Source organism: Leptinotarsa decemlineata, unplaced genomic scaffold (genome assembly GCF_025532065.1).
Source record: "Leptinotarsa decemlineata unplaced genomic scaffold, Ldec_3_MD MMD2_tig00026340_RagTag_RagTag, whole genome shotgun sequence".
Taxonomy (NCBI): Eukaryota; Metazoa; Arthropoda; class Insecta; order Coleoptera; family Chrysomelidae; genus Leptinotarsa; species Leptinotarsa decemlineata.
This window is the reverse complement of record NW_027412694.1, coordinates 12,763,016-12,789,524: the sequence shown is the minus strand read 5'-3', so window position 1 is coordinate 12,789,524 and position 26,509 is coordinate 12,763,016. Positions and strand designations below refer to the sequence as shown.

The 26,509-nt window shown below is 33.8% G+C and overlaps 2 protein-coding genes across 6 annotated transcripts in view; one reads left to right on the top strand and one right to left on the bottom strand.

Annotated features, from left to right (window-relative positions):
- Positions 1-14,441, top strand: part of LOC111514313 (rhomboid-related protein 1) — a 59,106-nt gene extending 44,665 nt beyond the window's left edge. For 3 of the 5 annotated variants that reach the window (XM_074183443.1, XM_074183442.1, XM_074183441.1), the window contains exons 4-5: positions 7,190-7,403; positions 8,436-9,148. In XM_074183443.1, coding sequence (XP_074039544.1) covers positions 7,190-7,403; positions 8,436-8,720 — 499 coding nt within the window. In that variant the 3' untranslated portion in view covers positions 8,721-9,148. Of the gene's footprint in view, positions 1-7,189; positions 7,404-8,435; positions 9,149-14,279 lie in introns of those variants that run through there. The other 2 variants (XM_074183444.1, XM_074183445.1) reach the window with 2 other exon arrangements.
- The window catches only part of svr (Carboxypeptidase D svr), a 60,938-nt gene continuing 43,566 nt past the window's right edge, over positions 9,138-26,509 (bottom strand). Inside the window, exons 17-20 of the mRNA XM_074183440.1 lie at positions 22,726-23,085; positions 22,401-22,676; positions 17,921-18,082; positions 9,138-14,510 (exon numbers count right to left, since the gene is read on the bottom strand). Coding sequence (XP_074039541.1) covers positions 14,386-14,510; positions 17,921-18,082; positions 22,401-22,676; positions 22,726-23,085 — 923 coding nt within the window. The 3' untranslated portion in view covers positions 9,138-14,385. The remainder of the gene's footprint in view (positions 14,511-17,920; positions 18,083-22,400; positions 22,677-22,725; positions 23,086-26,509) is intronic.

Genomic DNA, 26,509 nt, shown 5'->3' with positions numbered 1-26,509 from the left:
TCAACTTCTTTTTCTTCCATGTTTTTGAATGATTCAGGTTTGAGAAATCCGAAAAGTGAGTTAATCTCATCAAAACCTTTGGCCCTTTCTTGTAACTCACTGCACATTCTGTCCAGAACTTCGAAGTACCCAATGCGATGTTTCGTTGCCATATCCAGAGAACTGTCCTCTGCTTTCTCGCCTGGCATTTTTTTCGTTCGTCGTTGTCTAATGATCGGAAAATCCGGATTCTTCCATCCCATCTTCTCCCATTGAGATTTAGCTTTCGAAACGAAAGAATCATACTTGCTCTCCTGACGCAAGTTTTGCAAGTTCTTCATCACATTTTCAAGACAATTTTGGGCCATCAAAAGATCAACTTCTTTTTTTTGTAATTGCATTTCAGCAATGTCAATGAATGATAGGACTGAATGCCACCATGTCAGATTTAGCAAAAATAGCCAATTGATCGCCGAAAGTAGAGAATTTGCGTCCATTATATCTTCTCCGGTAGCCCTTTCTCTCGATGTTTCTCGTTCTAAACAGTTGACAACACAGTCAAGATTTTGGATGATTGCTTCTACTGCTTTTAACCGTGCAGACCAACGAGTATCACTCAAGCCTTTGATGTGGAGTCTTCGTTTCTGTGATAGCGATTTGCTTTCGATATCTTCCGGTGGCACAGCACACTGTTCATCTCGTGTCTCTCTTCGACAGTCAGAGTTGGTCTCAAAAAGTTCTAGTTTCAATTCTTCCAGAAGTTGAATGCCGAAAGATTTTGTATTTTGAGACAGATTTTTGCTTTCATCCAAAAGGTTTTCCCATCGCCGATGAGACTGCGAGAAGTAGTTGAAAATTCGCTGTAATGTTGCGAAAAAGAGTTTGATTGAAGGGCTGGCGAATTTTTCAGCTGCATGAGATAGAACCAGGTTGAGTTGATGCGCTGTACAATGGATGTACGGAACGAAGGCCTTCTCTCCAACATATCTTCTGATAAGTGCTTGCAATCCATTCAGCTCTCCTGACATAACAGGCGCGCCATCGAAAGCTTGACCACATAAATGAATTTTTTCAAATAGATATTTTTCAAACAAGACCCCAATAATATCATGAGAAATCGAGACAGCATCCCCTTTTTTGATTCGAATGAAACATAAAAAACGTTCTTTGATGCATAGTTCCTTGGCTCCTGTCTCATATTTTTGGATTGTAACGTATCGCACCAATATAGCCATTTGGTCCAAGTGAGCAACATCAGTTGTTGAGTCAGCGATCAATGTGAAAAATTTTGCTTCTTTGCATTCATTAATAATAAAATTTCGCGTTTGATCAGCCAAGATATTCAATAATTCGAATGTAATCGTTTTGCTCAAGTACTTTATCCGATTCGAGGATTCGATGTGATCATGTAGAGTCGAGTTATGTCGGGAGATGAGTTTGATGATAGACAAATATATACCAGGATTTTCTTCATCCATTTTTTCACGATGACCTCGAAACGCGACACCCAAGCCAGACAAAGTTCTTATGGTATCAAAAAAAATGTTCAAGACGTAACGCCATTTTTTCGCTTCTTCGCTAATTTGTTGATTTAGTTGATGACTGATATCAGCTTTCTTGAGAAAACTTGCTGCTGCAACGGCATTCTGGAGATGAGCCTTGCTCAAACTGTGAATTGAAATGGATCGCTGAACATGTTTCCAATCCGTGTAACCAGTGCACCATATACCTTTTTTCGTAACCTCATTTCCAAATAGCCAGCAATAATGGCAATAAGCATAATGTAGAGTCGGTGAGTATGATAACCAAGGGCTAAGATCATTTTCGTCGAAAGGCTTCTGCATACGTTTATAATTATACTGCGAGTTGAAATGGCGCCCATTTTCTGTGAGTTTGAATTTGCCATTGGGCATATCAGTGTCTGTAGGTTGACAAGGGCCAGCAAGTAAAAGCATTCTTTTCTGATCTTCGTTCAAAATCCGATTCTTATAAATTGCTTTGTCATTGTTGAATTTCGATACTATTAGCGGTGCATTCGCAGAAAATAATAATTCAGATTCGGACATTGGTTCTTTATCAAATGAATCAGTGAGTGCGGAGTTATCTTTCTGTTCATTATTGAAAAACGACTGGTCATTAACACTTCTGTCGACGGAGGATTTTTCTCGACTAACACTAGTCTCAGGTCCAGCTTTTACCGGTTCGTTCTCCTGCTTGATTTCTACTATACCTTCGTCATTACAAATTTCTTGGTGGATTAGCGGCGATTTTGTAGCCAATGTTTCATAGCTTGATTCGGTATGTCTTTTGGTAGATGAACTGGCGAATAGGGATTCTTGTTCTGCTGGATGAAATTCGATTTCCGTGGAGCTTTGATCATCGTCGTTTTGAAATTCTACTGATGTTGACTTTGGTGTTGAAGTTGTAGTTGGAAAGAATTTGCTGACTTTAGTCTGCTTAGGGTCTATTCCAGCATTTTCCAATTTTCTTTTTTCTCTATTTTTCCTCTTTTCAAATCCACTTTTTTCTTTTGTTTTTTCCATGTCAGCTAAAACCATTGATACACAATTTTTGAATTACAAAGGAACAACTGTTTAGTGACAAAATATTTCACCGAGGCTACCGAAGCGAGGAAAAGTGAGGGTTAGGGATGTTGATTTTTGGAAAAAAATTGGTTTCGATTTTAGTTGATTTTTCCAGAAGAATCGTTTTGGACATTAATTTTGTTGAAGAAAAAATCGATTAAATCGAAAATCAATAAAAAAATAATTTCAAGCGATAATTAATGCTATTAAAGGATTTTTTAAAGGTATCATTTTCGTTGTGAGAAGAAATAATATTATAGGTACAGTAGAACTTGGATAATCTGAAGGTGAAGGGACCGATAAAAAAATTCAAATTATCTAATTATTCGAAATAAAGATGTTGATAGCTTCAGGTCAATCAATAATAACAATAGCATGCGTTGGGTAAAAAAATGTTCACTACATTCTAAAAAATAAATCTGCACATGTGCTCTCAATGAGTGGAGTGCTTAATTATATAAATAAATAAATTTAATGTACATACCTAGAGTATCTGGAATCAAGTTGTTTGTTATCGAATGAATTCACAATTTACATTTCAAACGACTGCGGCACTTGTCAATAAACACTGGATAAATGATAAACGATTTCGATTGACACGGAAGTCGACAGAACTTGTAGAAACTACTCCAGTACAGTACTGTTCAACAACTTGGAGAAGGCTGATGTATGTCAAAAGATCCACCCAATCCCCCACTTTTCTACACATCGGCCTTCCCCTTCTCTAAGTTGTTGAACAGCATAGTGATAGCTCCCGCGCATGCGCGGGAGCACCCGGGCCCGGGGGCCCCTTTATAACGTTTTTGATAAGTCAGAATATTCGACAAACTCTGAGAAAATCGTAGACGGTTTAAATAACTGATTTATTACAAAAGTTATTTGATTTTATATTTAATAACCCCTGATAACAGGGGGCCCTGAATGACAATTGAACTTGTGCGGTCCACAAGGGAAGGTGTAACTTTTAGCATGAGGGGCCCTGAGCCTTTCGTCGGTGGGGCCCAGTGGGCAAGCGCGCTTTTGCCCACCTGTTAAATCCGCCACTGCTCCATGATGAGTTTGTTATGTATACATGAACTGATGACAATTAACCGAACTTGTTTTTCAAAATAAAAGGCATATCTGTCAAAAATAAGCAAAACGTTAACTTTATCCTAGTTGCATAAAATTTGGCATATGGATATGAAATTGCCGTAGACACAACTTTTTCAAGTAACTTTTTGTTAAATTCGATCGAGAAATGCACTTTTTAAATTTTTTTCAAAAAAAAAGTTGAATTTGACAAACACTGAACGTCAGTGGGTCGGTTGGCCCCATCATTTTAAGTTAAATTTAAAGCACAAACAAGTGCCGACGTTAAACTTCATTAAAACTTTTCGAAAAAAAGTTTCCCATATGGTGCCACCGGTAGACAGCTGTTTCAGCCTATTGGGCATCGTCAGTACCGGGCAGGCGGTCCTCGATTGAAGACAAAATGAGAAAAACCAAGAAAGTACTTGATAATAATAGCTGCGTAAACGCAAGCCAAACATAATCGGAACCAGCTATTTTTATCAGGTATATATATAATTTATAATATATATACAGGGTGTCCCTGGACTTCCTCTTTTCCTCTCGGGAATGTATAGATGGGGTCAAAATATCACCAGTACTTCATATAACTTTTTTTCCTAAAATCCTTCGTTACCAAGTAACGGGCCCTCGAAGTTACAAAATGAAAAATGTTTTTCTTTGATAACTTTTCAAGTGAATATTCAAAATCATCCAAATTTTGGTAATTGACTAAACAAATGAATTCCTTCGATGAGCTTTCATGCAGGAGTCAGTTGTTTTGCTACAAAGTCAGGAACGGACTACCCCCGATGGTCCACACCCCAAAACTTTGTAATGACAGATATTTTTCAATATTTTTCAACAAATTAAGGTTACTTGGACAATTTTATGAATAAAAGTACTCGTGTGGAAAGTCGATCGGAGCAACGAGTCTTGATAAAAATGTAGTTTCACTCGACGACATCAAACCCGCTCGTCCACCAGTATTTGAAATGAATAATTATCAAAGCAGAAATAATAATGATAACGTTAATTCAACAACATTTATCCTGAGATGTCTACCATTATTCGAAAATATTAGTTTTTAAGGAAAATGGAAATGATAGGTAAAATGTTCATAACGAATTTTTATAATGCAAACACGTTTAACTAACGAAACTCAAGAGCCTCAAGAGCAAACAGAAATGAAAAATCCGCTACAGAAACTGCTCGATATGACCACCTTCTCTCTCTATACATTTTCTTAGTTTGCGACGACACCCTCTCTGTACTTGAAATAGCATTCCAGGGTCGTTTCGTATGGCTTCACAATGTAATGTTATTCTATTCAACAATGCATCTCTTGTGTGAATAGGTGTAGCGTAAACAAGGCTTTTTAGATGCCCCCACAGAAAGAAATCCAATGGATTTAAATCCGGAGACCGCGATGGCCATGAATATGGCCCACCTCTACCAATCCATCTATTGTGGAAAATATGGTTCAGATGGTCACGCACAATCAAACTAAAATGAGGAGGAGCGCCATCATGCATAAACCACATATCTCTTCGGGTTTGCAATGGAACATGTTCCAAAAGTCCATTCAAATCGTTCTGAATGAACTCCAAATAACGTTCTCCATTCAATCGGTTCTGTAGAACGAATGGTCCTATAAGATGGTTTCCTATGATACCAGCCCAAACATTCACGTTGAATTTCCGTTGGTGTTTGGTTTGCAATATCCCATGGGGATTTTCGTCGGCCCATATATGGAGATTATGAGAGTTGATAACTCCATCTCTACTGAAACCTGCTTCATCAGTGAATAAAACTCGATTAATAAAAGTCATATCCTCTCTTTGCCTATCCATGAACCAATTGGCATATTCCAGTCGTGCTGGAAAATCTTGAGGTGTCATGGCATGTACCTTCTGGATGTGAAATGGGTGGAGCAGTTGTTCCCTAATTATTCTATGAATAGTGGACTTGGATGTATGGAACTGTTCTGATAGATTTCTGATGCTCATTGAAGGATCATCAGCGACGGCTTCCAAAATATTTTACTCCAATACAACGGTACGTACAGTCCTAGGAGCGCCCTCACCACCTCGTTTTGGCAAAACTGTACCTACAATAATATCGAAATAAAACAACGTGCTCAAATTAATTATCAATTATTACATACCTGTCTACCTCAAGCTGCGATCGACACGCTCGAATGTTTCTCTTGACGGTACCGTTCGATTGGGAAAATGCTCGGAATACAGACGACGAGCTTCTGCAGCATTACAAAATGCTCGTCCATAAAATACATGCATATCTGCATATTCATTGAATGTAAACTGTTCGGCCATATCAAAAAAATTCAAAATATCCTATAGAATATTGACAATACAATGATAGTCATATGACAACGCACCACTCAACAAAACAAAATCGCATTCCAGTTTCTCATTTTTATCAAAACTTTCTAAAAGGTTTTTTTGTCAACATCTGTGAAAGAAATATTATTCCCTGGATATTTTTCACCTGATCATGTGCAGCCGTTTTTGTAGTTCATTCGTTTGCTTTTTATTAGTATAGTAAATATTTTTTCCGATGTGCGTTTTTTCAGCTAAATTTAGATTCGTGTTAAAGAATTTCTCCCATAAAATTATAATTATCAGTGAAACTCCTCAACAGTTTAGCTGTGAAGAAGAATTTGAAACATTCGAATGTTGAGTTTCATGAGATTCAGATAACTGATCAACACGAAACGTGATTATTCCACACGTATTATGTACATACAAAATATGGAATGAATTCGATATTTCATAGTAGAGTAGCTTGTTAGTTTAAAAACACCACGAATCTACAGAACTTGATATTTCTTTTGAAAAAATATCTGCTATCACAATTGTGACTTAAACTTCCATATAGGTACTGTACTTTTTGTTTACGACTTCATTTTAGCATACTTTGTATTATTCCTGTTATAAATGTTGTTGAATTAACGTTATCATTATTATTTCTGCTTTGATAATTATTCATTTCAAATAATGGTGGGCTAGCGGGTTTGATGTCGTCGAGTAGAACTACATTTTTATCAAGACTCGTTGCTCCGATCGACTTTCCACACGAGTACTTTTATTCATAAAATTGTCCAAGTAACCTTATTTTGTTGAAAAATATTGAAAAATATCTGTCATTTCAAAGTTTTGGGGTGTGGACCATCGGGGGTAGTCCGTTCCTGACTTTGTAGCAAAACAACTGAATCCTGCATGAAAGATCATCGAAGGAATTCATTTATTTAGTCAATTATCAAAATTTGGATGATTTTGAATATTCACTTGAAAAGTTATCAAAGAAAAACATTTTTCATTTTGTAACTTCGAGGGCCCGTTACTTGGTAACGAAGGATATATATATATATATATATATATATATATATATATATATATATATATATATATATATATATATATATATATATATATATATATATATATATATATATATATATATATATATATATATATATATATATATATATATATATATATATATATCAATTTTTATAATCAGATTTTAATTGTGGAGTAATCTTTTTTTAGATACATGCACCTTACTATGAATCTATTTGTCCAAATAATTCTTGGAGTTCCTTTAGAGATGGTTCATACTTGGTGGAGAGTACTTTTAGTATACTTTTCTGGAGTTCTTGCTGGTTCACTTGCTACATCTGTTAGTGACCCAAGTATATACCTAGCCGGTGCCAGCGGAGGGGTGTACGCTATTATAACCGCACATATCGCAACTATCATAATGGTAAGACATTTTTTCCAATTCTTGAAAAATATGTCTCCCCAATATTGATTTTTATTGCTAATAGATGAACACTGAAAAACAGTTGAAAAAAATCTAAAAATCTTCATTTTCAAAAAAGTAACTCTATACAAAGATGTTCAGATCATGCAAAGAAGTAACTTTTAGACACAAACTGGAAGAAAAGTCCTCTCGAAACAACTTCTTTCATAAAAACATTGGATTATACGAAAGAAAAATACTTTCGGAACACACACTTTTATATGAACACTGAATTATACAAAAAACACATTTCTTTATTCAGTTTATTTCCAAAGATTCGATATGGAATTGAAATTCACAGGATTCCTACACAATATAGTAAATGAAAGAGGTAAAATTTACTTACATGGAACACTGTCATCCTCACTGGTAGATATCCGATGTTTCGCTGTAAGACAATTGCCTTATCAGCTCTTCAGTACCAAATATGAATATCATTTTAAGAAAAAACGCTAATTTCATTCATAAAATTACGACTTTATGTCACAGAATGAGTTTGTTCTACTCATTTTTTTGTATCAAGATGGAGAAGTAGAAAGCCAAAATTTTTTTTTCTCCAAAAATTATTCTCTCCTGAAAAATATACCGTTTTCAATTTATAGTGCATTATGTTTTGTCTTGTTATCGTCACCTTGAAATGTAAAACCTTTTTAATCCTTACCTCATAAAAGTTTTGACTTTTCAGGATGCGTTCAAAGAGATGACAGCTGTTGAGTAAACCATTTTGTTCTGTTTTCATCACTTTCTATTTGAGTTGATATCAAGTATACAAATTTACCCTTTTAGGACATTATTCCAAACTTAATCTCTATGTCTTCTTTTATGAACAGGAGGAAACGAACTTGCACCTTCGAGGTGATTTTTTTAAATAAATTCAGTGAATTGATTTGTGTTTTATAGTTCTAATAAAGTTTCAAAGAACAAAAAAATTTCTAACCAGCCTACTTTTGGTACAATAGAAAGTAACTCAAAATATCAATTTTTTTTGTTCAGAATTGGAGTGAGATGACATTTCCCCTGGTCCAATTGATGTTCTTTCTCTTAATAACTTCCATTGATGTCGGCACTGCTATCTACAATCGATATTGGCTTAATCTAGATGAAAACATTGGATACATGGCTCATATCACAGGTGCCCTTGCTGGTTTACTAGTTGGAATATGGGTTCTGAAAAATTTTATTCCGTCCAAGAAGGAGACCTATTTGTGGTGGGCCGCACTTGTCGTCTACATTGTCTGTATGGGGGTTATGATTGTGCTCAACATTTTTAGGACATAATTTGATTCTAGGCAAAAATGACGCTGAAAATGTATCTCTGAATAATTATAGAAATGTATAGTAATTTCTGAATATCATGTTTATGCAAATATATTTTAAAGACTGAATAGATTAGTTTTTCCAATATGCTAGAATTACAGATTATTTTCACTTGAACTTAGCTAATCATTCGAAAGTGTCTATTTATGTAAATATGATCAACAATAATTGGTGTTTTAGTATGAGTTTGTATCATCTACAAAAAAAGTCAGGATTTGTAATGACTGAATGCTGTGAGTATCTATCATGAAGCACATATCACTGTTGGAATTATTATTGACAGATTGATTTTATTACAAATTTTACACATGTTTATCTTGATATTGATAATGTAAATATTCATATTGACTCAATGATGGAGTGGCAATAAAGAATAACTATTTCAAAAATAGTTTATTTTGTTACATTTTACTTACAGGAAGATTCTTCAGTAAATAATCAAAATGGAAAATAAGGATTAGAGTAAAAATATATAAAATAACAAATTTTTCAGATGAAAACAAACACAGGTATGTAAAAGAGAAGTCAAGTATCGCAAATATAATAGCACCTGAAGATATGTATATCATTATTAATAGAGAATATAAGCTGTTTCACATTTTGTTCCTGATTTCCATTCTGATGTATTTTGAATCTCTCATCACTCATTTTGGTTAAAAACTGAATATTATATAAAAGATCAAAAAGCTTTCAATTTTCAATGGTCTGTTAGTAACTTGGTAACAATTGTGTTTCTACATCTTTGCCCTCTGAATATGTTGAAAGTTTAGGTATTCGAGTATTATTTTATTTTGAGATAACAAAAAAAAAACCAATCACATAGATGAGGTATATACTAGCACATCATTTTTGATATTACCAGGATTTTCATCTGAAAAATAGATTCATATTGTGCAAAATAGACTTGATTTGTACATTCAAATTCTACTGGAATGTATACATTGAGATGTTTCCTCGATTACAATTAGAATAAAGGGTTTACTCTCGGTCGCAAGAATGAATCCTGTCAACAAGTTTGAAATAGATGTGACATTCTGAACTTCTGTAATATAGTTATTGAGATATTAGTTATTGAATTTCAGAGTCATAGATATTTTGAATGGAGAAGCACATTGGCAGAGGGTGCATAAACTCTTGACCCATTTGAAATATATGGGACAAACTGAACATTTATAATTAATATCTCAATAAGTATTAAAATACATTCACAAAATTTGATAAAAATAGTAAAAGAATCATTTTGTAGAGGAGCATCCTTGAAGGTCCATATTTTCATATACAAATATTCAAATATACTGGATTGTAAAAAAATAAGTTCCTCCTCTATAACTACAGGTATACGTATACACAATAAATTAATTCTGACATATCAGTATATCGACATATATCTAAAAATTTTTATTCAAGCAACACTTTATTGTGGAATTTTCACTAAGCAGTTTACAAAACCTCAACATGTGTTTCAGTATACTACTAACTGAATTCTACCTAATTATTGCTTTATATAAATTAACAATTTGAATAATATGACTTACTGCCTATTTACAGAATACAATTTTTCCTTAGTTTAGGTGTAAACTAATTACAAATTTATACATTAGGAAAGAAATTTTATAAACTCATTTAAATTGGCATGCAACAAAAGTAAATTATCTGAGTTCACATATCAACTAATTACCAATTTCAACATTAGAAAACAGATTCAATAAAGGGAGTCATTCAATTAATGTTATGAATTCTTGAATCTATTCAAACCTCTATCTTACAAATGTAACACCTCAAAGTCGATAGGGAATAAATGTCTCTCTGTCATAAGATAGTTTTCAAATGTGGAATGGATCTTCACATTCGAGAAACTACTTTTTCGCTCTTTCAGTCTATAAAAAAGGTTCTTTCTGTGTTTGAAAAAGTGTAATAGTGTAATAAAGGCGAATCTAAAAGTTCACCTCGAAAAGTTACTGCGTATTATAAACCACTGAAGAGTCCAATTAGTCAGTAACTTGTTGTATTTATAAATTTTGCCTACGCCTTGGATAAGCTTCATTGTCTAAAATTTTACATTTTGTCAACAAAGTTCAACTGACAATCAATTTCGTTTATACCTTTATGGTATGTTAATGAAAAGTTATCAACATAATCTTATACCTGAAACATTTACATTTTAGTATAGAGGGTCACATGGTAAGATTATAACGAAAATTTCGTAGTATGTACATATTAAAAATTGAACAATTTTCAAGTCATTTGTTATTGAAAACAATAAACATTTTGTATAAACACTCACACGGTAAAATATAAAAAGTAATGACGAACAACCCACATTAAAAGTATAAATAAATCGCTCTCTGCATCTCACAGTTCACAGAAAAACTAATACTGATATGTTAACTATTTCTCTATCAGGGTTTCTTAAACTGATTGTCCCACGTACCCCTATTAGATCTTCAAGATCACGGTGAACCCCTTTAAAAAATACTGACTAGCGCTAAGCATTTCATTAAAAATTAATACAAATTAGCAATAGATACATATGTTTAGCGTTAGGTAAAATATTTTATTTAAAAAGAAATACTTAATATTGAAAACAATTACATAAGTCGGTACTAAAATAATATAATTAGAATCAATCCGGCTAACGTCCACTGACATAGTGAATGTTTTGGTTCACACGTCTTGGTGTCCGCCGGCGGGTACGTTAAGTTTGTCGCCTACTTGTCCGGCACAGCACAGCGCTGTTCGTCGCCTGATGGCGCCAGGTAGTAGCATCGCCCACTTGTCCAGCTACAACCAGCAACTGAAGGTGCTGTTTGTTCGATTTCACGAGAATTTCAGTTGACATTGAGCGGTGACAGAAACACGTCTATCACTAGCAGTTCTGACGAAGAAGTCGTCATTATAGTGTAGAAGATTGTAGAACAAAATAGTCACAAAAAAGAGTGTTGTGGGTGCATCCCAATAATCAAAAGAGGGTAAATCTGGGAGGGTTTCAGCATCTTTTCAACGATCTGAAAGAAGACGAAGAGAAATTTTTCCAGTACAATCTCACTAATCCGGCATTTCAATGATACGTCCAATAATCCGGCACCCTCTACCAGCGCCTTCCTCACTCTTCTAGGCATGTGCGCTCCGTTGCCACGTCGTCGTCTAGCAGGTTAACCTCAAAACTTATCACGCTCAGGTGCGTACGTATTTATCAGTTGTTTTGAAGTGAGAATAAGGTGTAGTTGAGAAGTTTCTTCACATATTTTCTAAATTGCTTTATGTTATTTTTGTCTGTTATCACCTTGGGTGAATGATAATAAATTTGTTTTCTTCTGTAAATCAAGGATTGTTTCATCAGGGTGGAAGTGGGAAAAAGAAGAACAAGTTTCTTCTCCTGGCGAGTGTGCCTTTCTACATGAGCATTCACGAACCTATCTCTGTATACATGTAACATATAGACGGTTTCTAGAATAAATAATTGGAATAGAGTTAATATTTTGTATCCGGAAAAAATTGACCTACATGACTCTCGCATCTTGACTTTGAATATAACTTGCAGAGCTCGTTTCTGTAACACGAATATACTTTGTAAGAGACCCTAGCTACAATTACCCCAGAATAAAATTTCATATCGTATATAGGACTCAAATAATGAGTAGTAGGAAGCGATTGAGGCTGAAAGTCCAAGTTCGCGGAAGATAACATTAATAATATAACAACAACAAAATTATCCTTTTCCGTTTCCAAACACAAAAAAATTCGCTTGCGAATTTGCAAACAGTTATAGAATAGAATAGAATAGAAATATATGTATTCATCTTTTAAAACAGTATCAAATAATGTTACAACACGTGGTAATACACAGATCTACCTAATTTATAAGAATTGTCGTGTATACAGATCCAAATGAGTAATAGGTATTAAACACATAAAGTTGCATTCAACAACACGTTTAATATTTTGAAATTTATGTATGGAACTTTTGATGTAGTAATGAATATTACTGGAGTTTTATCACCAAACCGTTGTTTTTAACACCTTGACATGTGTTTCAAACACCTTGTGATCATCTTCAAGAGAAAGATTATCATCTTCTAGAGGAAAATTGAACTGAGTTTAATCTTCCTCTTGAAGATGATCATTTGGTGATTGAATACAAGATTTTCAGTTAGGCTGGTCTTTCCATTTATTAAATTTCCTTCGTTTCGGTCCCTGTTTTGTATCTGAATGTGTTTTGTCTCTTTTGTTCTTCTTCTAACTGATGAAATTGAAGCGGATTGTCTAGACAGTGTTAACCCAATCTGAAGTTGAAACGACTGTATATCACCTACTTTGGCCAGAAACTGTTCTCATAAATTTGCACCGATCGTGAAGGATTGGTTGTCCCGCCTGAATCTTCTGGTTGGTAGTTTATTTACACTAGTCTTCGTATGTTTTTATATTTTCTTCATTAATTGTGTCTGGAATTCTAGTTAGGAATAGCCAAATTTTCTTTTCATTGATATCCCTTCCATGCCTCTTTTAAGACATCTCGTTACTTTAATGAAAATTTCCTCTTTATTCATGTCTTTTTCTAAGTGTATGATTTTGGCTTGTTTTGATCACTTGTGGCATTGCATTGCAATGTTGCATTGCCACTTTGATCACACTGTTTATGATCTTCTGGGGTCTGATATTTATTGGAGTGATAACATGCGTAATCATTTTTATTTTTTGTCCATGATTTTTTTGGTTATAGATATGATGAGTGTTTCGTTTTCTATTTTATTCTTATTAGCTTCATTTTTGTTTCCAACTCTTCATTTAGATGTGCCACTTTTTCTTCCAGAAGTAATTTGTTTTCTTGGAGTAATCTGATATTGTTTTCTAATAATTTATAATTTATTTCTTTACCTTCCAGGAGCCTTTTGAGGCATTCCTTTTCATGCTCATATATTTTATATTATTGAATATTTCACCAGCTTGATGATTAGATTTATAGTGGAGATATCTATTAGTATCAGTTTTCTTTGGATAAACACTCATATCAGGAGTATTTATAGATTTTTTGATTATTGAGTCAAGACAATGAAGTTGATTAGTAACTACCCTTCATAATGTTGATTTTATCGTTGGTCCTTTTGAATTCAAATAATCAAAAGAGCGTCGATGTCAACCTGGTTATGGTCCTACATTGTGGAAGATTATACATTCAAAGGACATTAAGATTCTTTCTCAATGTTTAAATCTGTAGATTCAAAGGTGAAATTATCAATAATTAGGTAGGCAGGAAGTTATATTATTCAAATTATTATTGAATTATGTAGAATTTAGTTAGTATGAATACGACTGAAAAAGCTATTGTATTATGAAATACTTGTAGTTTTGTGAACTTTCCAGTGAAAAGCTCACAATAAATGTTACTTGAATGAGTTATGAATTTCCATCAAGTATGGACCTATTCCATCACATATGTTTTTGTTACCTCTTCAATCGATTCACTTCTAGATTATATTGTCACTTGAAAACCTAGATGTAATTAGTGCCTTCTTGTTGTAGACCAAAGGGAAAGCTGGAACTGAGCATATGCAAATGGAAATATAAAATGAGAAGTAAGACGTGAGATGACACGTTTTTCAAGTGAAGAATTTCTCATTTTCAATCATCACTTTTGATGTGGTATCAGAATAACATCTTCATCAGATTCACTGGTGGTTCCATCAGCCGCATATTCAAAATTGTCATCTTCACCGTCATCGTCGTCGTAATACGGTCTAGTAAGTGGTTTTGCTGTTGGAACAGAGAAATAAATGAACGAGAGGAAAACTGAACAAAATTTGCTAAAAACATATGTCAAGTTTCAAAGTTAGATTCAACTAAAAACATATGTCGTTTAAAGATGAGATCCAACTAAAAACATATGTTAAGTTTCAAACTGAGATCACCGAAATATGAACTTATTACAGACGTTTATACCTTTCAGAAGAACTTACACTAAACTGAAAATTATATCATCACTTAAACTTGAAATAATTGTAATACAAATAGATTTTGTGATATAGTTGAAATAGTTTCTGAAGAATAAACTTTTGAGACTAATTTTTCTAGATCCTGTTGTGCCTTCATGTAATGTTTATTACTAGACTAGAAAACTGCAAAGAAAACCATAGTACAGAAATTTCAAATCAAAGTTATATGTATTTAACACCATCGATCGTAATTTTGTTAGAAATAGTGATATTCATCTACAGGGTTGCTCATTTGAAGTGTAAGCATTCTTATGAAACATGTATCTTTCAACCAATTAAAATGATTTTTTTTTCATTAAGTAGACCTTTCAGTAGTCTACTAGAATACCAAATTTCATGAACGAGGCTTTATTCTCAGGGCCAATAAATTATAAGCGAATTAAAAGTTTACTATACCACTGAATTCCTGAAGTTTTGAAATGGTTCTTTGTCAAAATTACTTTTGCGTTCATCAGTAAAACAGTTATAAGGGCATTAAATTCGAAAAATTAATGTCATTCAATTATCCCACCAATTCAACCAAAGAACTTTCATCAAAATTCATCAAAAAAGTTATAAGTATAGAAAAATGGAAAAATATATCGTTTTTAGAAACAAATCAATCTCTTATTCACAATCACTGTAGAATAAGAATGATCAAAGAAAAACGCATTCGAAACACAATTCAAACTTCTGTGGCCTCCACCAAACCTCCATTCATGCCAATGCATTTATCATATCGTCAACATTTTTTAATGTGTTCCGTAAGTGTCACGAAGTAATTTCTGCATTTCTTCCAGCTTCACTTGATTCCTTATTTTTCCTTGTTTAAGATAGTCTCATAGAAATACATCGAGTGGAGTTAGATCAGGCGATAAAGTTGGCCCTGAAAACGAAGACTCAAAGGTTTTTTGCATCATGTGGCGTGAGATAGTTTAAAAGTTTATTGCTGTTTGGTGCAATAATGACTGATAAAGAACTATTATCTCCACAAACAAATCAAACATTAGAACAAATTATTATTCAATGAGTTGAAACGCATAAACAAGTAACATTATTCAATAGACCTATGACCACAGGAAATCTCCCGAATTTATTTAAAACTTCAATTGTAACACCTGTTCACAAAAAAGACTGCAAATTAGAACTCCACAACTATAGATCTATCTCACTACTACCTAGCTTCTCAAAACTTCTGGAATGATTCACAAATAAACGGACCATTCTCACACACTCCCAGTTTGAGTTTCGCCATACTCGAAACACAACGAATGCCACATTTGCTCCAATTGAATATGTAAATGAGTTAATAGAAATTCCTGGCAATATTTTGCGATCTATATAAAGCATTTGATTCCGTATTCTATTCTCATGAATAAACTTGAGTATTATGGCATATGAGGAATTAATTCCCTTGAAATGGTTTGAAATTTATCTGTGTGAAAGAAGAATCCAAGATAAAATCCAGGCTATTAAAAATAATCATATAAGGAATTATTACTCAGACAAGGCAGATGTGAATAAAGGGGTTCCGCAGGGTTCTATTCTCGGTCCTACTATATTTCTCATCTACGTCAACGATATTATGCATAACTTTCCCAATGTACCTATCCTTTTTGTTCGTGACCCAGAAGTTCAATCAGTAATTGATTTATCACAAAGAATGATGAATGGTGTAGTAAATTGGTTCAGTGCAAATAAACTTCTTCTTAACATGCAGTCCATATTTTTCAATCCTTATGAAAAAAAAACTGAAACATTGAAATAATTTTGAATGCTGAATCAATGAATACTTCAAGCAATTCAAAATTTTTTGGGACTCATCATTGATTTTGGTAAGATTATATTTCTTGATCGAACAAAAAATTAAGCAAAGCTTTCTTTGCCATCAGAACTAAAAGAATAAACATAAACAAGGAAGTAGCAAAAAACGTATATTATGACTACTTTCACAGCCTTCTGAAATTTGGTATTGAGTTTAGGGGTCCTTCTGTTGATTCAAATTCCTCCTTTATCATAAAAAAAAAGAGTAATACGAACAATATTTGGTATTCCATGCAGAGAATCATACCGAAATTACTTCGCAAATCATTAAATATTCACTCTGTATCACTATGCCACGTCCAGCGGATGTACATTCATATTCAACCAGAAATCAGTCGATAATTCTTTTGAATTACAGATACAATAAAACCCATATGGGGGTTCTGTATATGGGAATCAAAATTTACAATTACCTTCAGTCTATGACAAAATTTAGGATTGGAGTGAAAAATGTTTACTATAGCTTGCCAGTGAGCTTTGAACAGTAGATACAGATTTCATGTTGATAATGAAATATGCATTAATATATAATTGTTGTAATTTATCCCTTGAAATAAATAACGGCGGCCGCCGCTGGTCTTCGTCGATCGACTGTGACTTGGCCATGGTGGCGCTCAACTCTACTTGTGCTTCTTGATCGTTCGAGAAAATTTGAAAAGAAGCTTGAAAGGAGTCGGAAGAAAATGCTTTTAAGAAGTTTTTCTGGGAATCACCGGAGCCGAAGAGGATCTACGTGGAAAAATTCAAATCGGAAACAACATTTCTCCTCTCTTCTAGCAGTAGTATTATTGAAACTCCAACCTTCGATTGCGAATCTTCATGGTCAACTCATCGCAGACAATTTATGACCACAGCGGAAAATAATAAAACGTTTGTTTACAGAAAACATCACCAAAAAATTTGTGATAAGAAGGCGTTTTCATAAAATTTGGTTTTTGAGAGGTTTCGAATGTCTATCTATTCAATGGAAAAACATATTCCAATCGGTTGAAAAATATATGTTTTATGTCAGTCCCCCCCCCCACGCACACACATATGTGTTTTATGAGCATCTTCTCATTTCACACTGTATATATGTATACAAAAATTGCTCAGAGTTTACTTCTGAGAACAAAAAACCAACAAATACGTCTACATTTTTTTTGTTAAACTTCTTCAACTCTTAGTTTCTTACATGAAATACTTATTTGATATTCCTTATTGATTTTTCGGAAGAGATAAGGAATCAACTGCCTATATATTTTTTCAATATAGTAATTAGTTATTATCATATCATGACAGAATAAATTAAGTAGTTTGAAATAGAAATGTAAAGTGATAACACATGTTATGTTGTGTAGAATTTAAAAAATAAGAACTAGTACTTACTCAGTGGTCTTCTGAAAAGTTCTTTTTCTTTGCCTTCATCTCTGAAATCGTATTTGAAATCTTCATAAAAGCTGTGTTGAGGTACAAGACCATATTGGCTTTTACGTCTACACATCATATAACATGCCGTGCCTAATCCAAGAATGCCAGCTAATACAATACCTGAAAATAATTGAATGATGAAGGACATACAAGCAAATCATTAAGCTATTCAGATCAGGTACTAAAACAATGATGTAGATTATTATACTTTTGAATCTTTTCTTAATTTTTGCGAAATTGCACATTGAACTATTTCATTTCTATGAAATTGTGAATTTCTTAGACGGAATTTTTTTAATGGTTATTTGTATTGTTGAGCTGTTACTAAGTTTGAGAGAGTTTTTTAGTAGCATTGGCAAGTTAGCATTTGCTTAGAACTAAAGGATCGATATGCAACTCAATGAATATTTGTAAACTTCAAAGCGTTACATTTTTTCTAGATTGTATTAATAAAAAAAAAACATAAAAGCTACAGCAGTTTGTTATTATGTTCTTTATGTTTCTACATATTATTGACCAAGCTAAGTAGGTATGCATGCATCTAAAACGAGTAGTTAGCTTAATTAATTATAAGCCTATTATAAAGCTTATTATAATCTTGAAGAGTACTTCTCATACATTTACTATTTTATTCTATAAAGTTTATTATTAGGATTTCTATACAGATTCAGACTTAGATGAAATTGTTTGTGGTTGTATTGTTCTTTACTTCATTTGACATTGTACGTGGACTGTTCAAAACACATATAGAAATCGTCAGGTACATAGAAAATATCATACGTAATAATAGTAAAAGTAAAAGTAATACATGTTATTAAAATAAGACATTAATTGGTCACGTTTATAATAAAATAGACATATAAATGGAAATATATAACTTTAATTTATGTGTACACAAATGCACAGATACACACACATATACAAATACATAATCTACATATACATAAGAATATTTGCAGCGCTACTTCAAAAGGAACTCCTATATCGTGTAGGGATTTTTGTTGATTAAAAATCTTTTTATAGAAATTAAAATTTTCTCAGGCAACGTTTCCCTAATCTTTTGTGGAAGATTATTAAAAAGTTTTGGTCCCAGGTAACAAGCAGAGTTTTCTGTCACCTTGTACTTATAAAATGGTATATAAAATTTGTCTTTATTTTGTTTCGTGTATTACACAGAAGGTCGAATCATTATTAGACAAGTTGGCTCATGCCTCGCAAATTTTTCGAAAATTTTGGGCATGAAGCATGTGGCAGCATAAGTTTTGACAAAAAACCGTCGCATGAGCATCACCCAGGAATTATTGAATGACCACAACGGCGATCCATTGGTTGAAAGGATCATACTGGTTGCGAATTATTGGTACATGGTTATGACATCGAAAGCAAGGTCCAGTCGTCCCAATTGAAAAGCCTAGACCAAAAAAGCACGCCAAGTTCGATTAAAGGTTTTGCTCACTGTTTTCTTTGATTACTGTGGCGTAGTACACCAAGAGTTCTTGCCACATGGTCATACGGTCAATAAGGAGTATTATCTTGAAGTTATGCGCCGTTTACAAGAAGCAATACAAAGAAAACTTCTGGTATTGTGGAAAAACAATTCATGGCTTTTGCATCACGATACCTCTTCACTCGTCATTGTTTTTTCGTAATTTTTTGGTCAAAAACCATACCCTAATCATGCTTCAGCCACTGTATTCATCAGATTTGGTCCCCCGCGACTTATTCCTGTTCCCAAGATTGAAGAGATCCGTAAAAAGACGGCGTTTTACGACAACTGAGGAGGCAAAACTGAATCGCCGAGAGAGTTCAAGGACATACCAAAGAAAGGCATATCAGAACTGCTTCAAAGATTGTAAAAACGTTAGCACGTGAGGGGGACAAAATAGAAATAGATGAATAAATAAATATTTTTTGAGAAAAATGAAAATTACCTCATTTTTTTAACAGACAGCGTATACTTTATCCTATCACTTTTGCTTTGGCATCATAATTTATTTCATGTATAATAAAGTATATTATCATCATCATAATATAAAGTGATACTCAAAAAACTAACTTGAAATACTAACAAGCATAAATATCAATAACTTCGCTTTCAAAAAAATATTCTTTGTGTTATTTGTGCAATTCAAAAATGTGAGAAAATTAGTGTGCGACCGAAAATTCTGCTTCGGTCAAGTTTCGGCACAAAAACGGGTTTCGGTGGCAAACCTGCTGAAACTACGACCGAAACCGAAACTGCATTCGGGAGTTCTCGCGCTGTGATAGGTCGTGTTCGGCGAACTGAATTTCATACAAGCGACGAAGACATTTTGCCGCGTCCACGTGCCCTAATCATGTCGTGACTCACTTTGTTTATTACATAAAGTAAATATTGTGATATTAGGTAACCACTTAAATAAGTAATTTTATTTTTCATATTTTTGAAAAACCATTAGTAATATTCAAAAGAAAAATCTACACCTACTCAAATAAACACCTCACCTATTTTAAGTATTTTTAAGGTGCAATTATTTTTTTTTTTAAATAAGAGGTTGTTATGTTGATTATCAATAAGTAAAAACGTCGAACACTGCATAACGTTGTGATTTAAAGATAAAAAAAAAAAGACTGACTGATTATAATAATGTTTTCTTCATTTTTCCCTTAAAACATAATTCTTGTAAGGAAGTTTCGGTTTTAGCCGAAACTGAGACCGTTGCCGAAATTGGGTTTCGGTCGTAAAACCCAGTTTCGGTCGGACAGTAGAGAAAATCTTTCATATCTGTGGTCTAAAACTGAAAGTTGGCAAGCTACCAAAAAACAGAAAAAAAAACTCTGCTTTCTTCTTCAAAAGTTATCATTATTTGAAGATGACAAGTTTTGTTTAGAAGTAATGTTCTTTTGTTGAAAATAACTTAATTTGTGAACCGAATGTATAATATTTCATGATCACTGTTAAAAAAAAGTGCTCTTCTGTACATCCTACGTCAGTACCATGTACTGAAAAAATTATTTTAATCTCCTGTATTGGTCTGAAAATTGAACCTTGAAATAGCATTTATAGATAGTATCTTGTAACATGAAACTTCAACATCAACTTCTTTTCAACTTAACTAAAAAACATCGGCTGGTTACAACAGGGAAAATACTATTTACCTAATAAATATTCTTTGAAAAATACTTTGAAATTTAGAACAAATTTCATGTTTTTGAACTTGGCTGGCAGCTTATTATAAATTATTACACCATTATGCAAGATTTCCGTTTTTGTTCTGCTTAGAAGTAAGTTCTGAAATATTCTCGTGTGATAATTATGAATGAAATGATTTTTAGTGAATTTTAAACTGCTATATGCTTTATTTATAATGGTGAGATGAATTGAAGAACAAATTGCCAATTGATGAAATGAATCCAAATTTGATAACCTTATCGGTTTATATAAATTTCCAGTTGGTTCTAAGTCTGGAAGTTTATAAATACATTCGCTAGATATATTGTGAAGTTTTGAATCGTAAATCATATGAAATATATGAAAGATTTTCATCAAAGTACTAGAAATTTTGTACCGTTTTTGTATATGATATCATTACTTTCAAATTTGATTACCTCTTTTTTTCAGGTTATAAATATATAAAATGGTTTTGGAAAATTCAATATTAATTCAGGAAATTGAAACCAGAAAGACATTTTATTCAAATCATGAATGACTCCATCTTTTATAGAATCAAAGTCAGATCCACAATAAATAATGGTAGTATCATCTGCAAATAGCTTAATTGAACCTTTAGCTTCAAAAATGAAATAGAATTGATATAAATAAAAAATAATGAAGGTCTCAATAGTAATCCCTGTAAAACCTCATGTGTTAAATATTTACGCTGACAGATTTTATTTTCCACATTCACAAACTGCTTATAGTTTTCTAAAAAACTTCCAAACCAACAGTGAATTTCACCCCCAATTCCGATAGTATCCAATTTTTTCAGTAAAATTGAATGGTCAACTGTATCAAAAGCTTTACACAAATCTAGTGACATATTTGATCATCTATATTTTTTGTTATATGACATCTTGGGTTGCTTTCTCTGAAGTTTTAAATTTACCAAATCCATATTGATGTTCAAATAAAATATTTTTTTTTTCACCAAGTATTCACAAACTTTGAAATTCATAAATTTTTCAAATATTTTTGAAAAGACATGGAAAACTGATACAGGTTTATAATTATTCATATCGGATTTTGTACTATTTTTGTAAATGGGTGTTACCCATTTTATCCGGTACTATGACAGTTTTCAAAGATCAATACCATCGATAGGTAGACATGTCATCAACCATACATTTAGCAGGTTTGATATCTCCATCTACGTGATTAGTACCTATGCACACCTATATAAATTAAACTGTGAAGGTCTTCAAATCTATTAATAAGTTTTTTGATATTTTCTGCCCTCACCTGTGAGAAGAACAAAAGCGAGTCTAGGAACACCGAAAAGGCTACTGTCCTTCTCAAGTTTCACCATGACTACTTTTGGCAAAGTGTTAGCTTTATCAATGGTAACCAACTTGACGTTTGAGAAATATCCAAGAGCTGTCACTTTGAGTGTATAGGTTCCTGGAGGAAGAGGTACTTCATATTTTCCATTTGTGTCAGACACCACAGTTGAATTCTTTTCCACAATGAATATATTGGCATGCGGTATCGGGTGGTCAGATGTGTCTTGGGTGTAACCTAAAAATAATCAATGAATATTATACCATTGAGTATGCTAGCAAGGTACCTCTTATTCCAGAACTGATATCTCCCGAAAACGGCTGATGCATGCTCTTAGAAATATTTGTATCTTCAAAATGTGGCTTGACTGGAACAATAGTACCTTGATACACTTCTGGAATACCCTGTCCATCTTTTACAAGCACCACATTCAAGGATAATAAGCTACCTTCTGATACTGTTACATGCATCAGCTTGGTTTGGTAATTGTGACACGCGAATTCCAAATTATAGTTGCCTGGCGGCAACATCATTCTAAAATGGGCAATTGTTTTGCTCACCTCATAGCTTTGTTCGATACCTGATATTGTTATTGTCGCATTTAGCATGGGCTCTCCAAGAGTATTCTCCACAACTCCTTCGACCCCTGAAAAAAATTCACGTTCAAAAAAGTATCTATTCAAAATTGTCCGATGAAGTGTAGCATCTAAACAATAAAAGTTCAATTCTCAGGAGAAAAGGGTAGAAGAACTTGCTGATGTAAATTCAACAATGCCGATTATAATTCGAGCACAATAAATTTCTTATGAGTTCATTATAACATCCTGATTTCATGATATAGGGAATTTTTGGGAAAGAAATTCACATAGGTTCTACTTTCATATCTGATATCTGATTTTATTCCACAACGAATGTTTGAAATACAAACTGAGTAGAGAAAAGTACCTTCTGTATAATTCAGTGTTCATATAGAAAAATTTGTTTTGAAAGATTTTTTTTTCTTTCATGTAATTCAATGTTTATATGAAAGTAGCTGTTTCAGGAGAACTTTCTTTCAATTTGTGTCTCCAAGTTACTTCATTGTATGATCTACACATCCATGTATAGAGTTACTTATTTTCAATTCGATTACTTTCTTTCTTTCTTTGGAAGATTCCCTCAGTTTTTTGTATCAAGATGGAGTAGTAGAAAGCCAAAAACTTTCTTTCCCAAAAATTAATCACTCCTAAAAATATAATCCCTTCAATTCAGGGAATTTTTGTGGTTTGTTCAGTGCTCACCGAAAGTATGTTCACTAATAAAAATACATCACAGATCTATAGAGCAGGTGAATCAATATAAGTATCTAGAATTAGTAATTGATCAGAAGTTAACTTGGCGAAAACACACAGATTATCTAATAACAAAACCCAGTAAAGTCTGCTTCATAATAAGACAACTACATGGAACAGTATCTCTCTAGAAGTACTCAAATTGGCCTATTTCGGATTAGTACAATCTAATATCTCAAATGGGTTAATATTCTGGGGAAATTCAGCATACCTAACAAAAGTGTTTGTTATCCAAAAAAAAATTAGATTTATCGCTGGCATACATTGTAGACAATCATGTAAGACAGTTTTTAAAGATCTAGCTATTTTAACACTACCGTCTTTATATATTTTGCTCATAACTATGAATATCAAAAGAAATTATTCACACCATACAAAATCATTATGACACATGATCACAATACTCGCAGAGGAAATGAACTGAGACTACCTTACTCACGGTTAACCCTTGGGCAAGACTCGGCAAGCTATCAAGGTAGGTAGGTCTAAAGTGAGTGGGTCTATTCGACCCTTCACCGCAACCCATAAGGGTTTATTGTGGCTCACACCTATTCACACTCGGCCAAATAAACCCAGCTTTGTAACAAAGCCGATTAGTTTGTATGGTGAGTGGTCTTCAGGTCAGATGGTGAGAGTACGGATCGGCCGAACTCAAAGAACCTGATTCGGTCCCCAGCGGGGCAGGCACAAAGTATATGCTCTGCAGTTTCATCATTTTCCAGTGTGTGTCGCAGAGGCGACACACACTGTCTTCCGACAGTCCAAGTCTCTGCATGTGATGATTCAAATGACAGTGACCTGTAAGAAGGCCTGTTAGACATCGTAGTCCAACAACTGTTTGGAATCAAGCTTCGAAGGGTGAATAAACGCCTTGGAGTGAGCCAATCCTGGAAGATTCTGCCAGAAGTCAATAACTCTTCTTGCCATCCAGGTGTTCAGTGTTTGTTTTGCAAAGCCTAAAGCGATGCCAATGACAGGTTCTGGTCTAATGAAGCCGCTTGCAGCACCCTCCTTTGCAAGAGATCCAGCAGCTTCATTGTCTTCCAGGCCAGTATGGCCAGGAATCCAGACCAGGGACAATCTGTTTAGTCTTCCTATCGAAGAGAGTCTTTTTTGGCAGTTTGCTACCAATTTAGACGCTGCTCGGTAGGAGCCAAGAGCTTCCAACACTGCTTGACTGTCCGAGAATATTTTTATTGACTTGTGAGTGAGGTTGGATTTGTCCAATCTCTCCGCACACAATTCAATAGCGTAAATTTCCGCTTGAAATACAGTCGCAAAAGTTCCTAGGCAGGTAGGAACTGTCCTGGGTCTGCGACTGAAAACACCTGCACCAGAACCGCAAGGTGTTTTTGATCCATCTGTGAACCAACAACTATCTGCTCTTAATATTTCCTTCTCCCGCAGGATCCAGTCCTCTCTACTCGGGAATAGTACTTTATAAGGCAGTTCGTAGTTGACAGTTGGAGGCATAAAGTCAGAGGAAGCTATCAAGGAGTCACTTGTTATAACAAAGCAACTACGTTACTAGGAAATATTGAAAATTACAATACATTCAAAAAAGCTTTAATGCCTTTTAAAATGTCGAAGAAATTTTAGATTTGAATGTATAAGCTGCTTTTTCATCAGTTTGTGTGACTAGTCTGATAAATATTGTACCAGTAATGTATATGCTATATGTTTATATTTCAATGATGAATAAATTATATTCTATTCTGTTATATTCTATTCAATCAGTAATAAAAGTTTACTAATGTACCAGCGTCAATTACAAGTGAAGCCAAATACAACTTGTCAAATCTAGGAAAATACTTGAGATTATTCGATCTCTCTCTCGCTATTATCGTTTTCTGATGAATGCGCATCTAGTTGGCGGGGCCATATCGAAATTTGGAAATATTTACCTACATTTTACCAGCCCGTACAGATCTAAGTCATAAACGACAAGTAGTTGAACAGTATTTCGTCATGTAGACTGAATGTATTCACAGGTCTCATCAACGAAATGATAATAATAATAATGGTCTTTATTGGGTGAAATAGAATATAACATCCAAAAGGTGAAGTTCAAAACTGCAGTGTAGAACACTACAGGTGTAACGTGCAACGAATTTGAAAATGTAAATCACCGAAGTTAAATTAAACCAAAGTTGGTTGTTCCAGAGGTTTTTTTGTTTTGTCCATTTCTATGAGTCTATTTTGAACTGTAATATCTCAGTGAAAATTCATTCAATTTAATCGAAATAAGTGCCATTTAAATTAGTGCACTTTTGCCAACGTCATACAAGTCGGAGAATTCCGTCAGAATAAAAATTAGGTGCTCGGAATTCGATGAAGTCGACTAAGGCCGTTTATCTCTGGTCCTGATTGGCGAAGGTTCTACCGGTGAGAAAATTTGAATGGGGATTAAAAATTGACGTGTTCGAGGTGCAAGGAATAGAAAAAATGCACCAATATTTAGAGGCAAACGAAATGTTGCCATCGAATTTCCTCTAAACGGATTAGATATGAACAATTATGCAGCTGAAGATGTGGCTACTTGTCGTGTAACTACTTACAGAGGGCATTGCACAGCATATTGCAAACACCCCTACACTAGCACGTGACACGAATACGTTTTACACCTGTAATCAATTTCACCAAAATCGGTTATGAGTGGAGAGGCAAACGTCCTCTTTTATGAAAAGGAGTTTTGAGATAACTGAGAGGATGTTTTTTGAGTTTCTACCTATACCAATG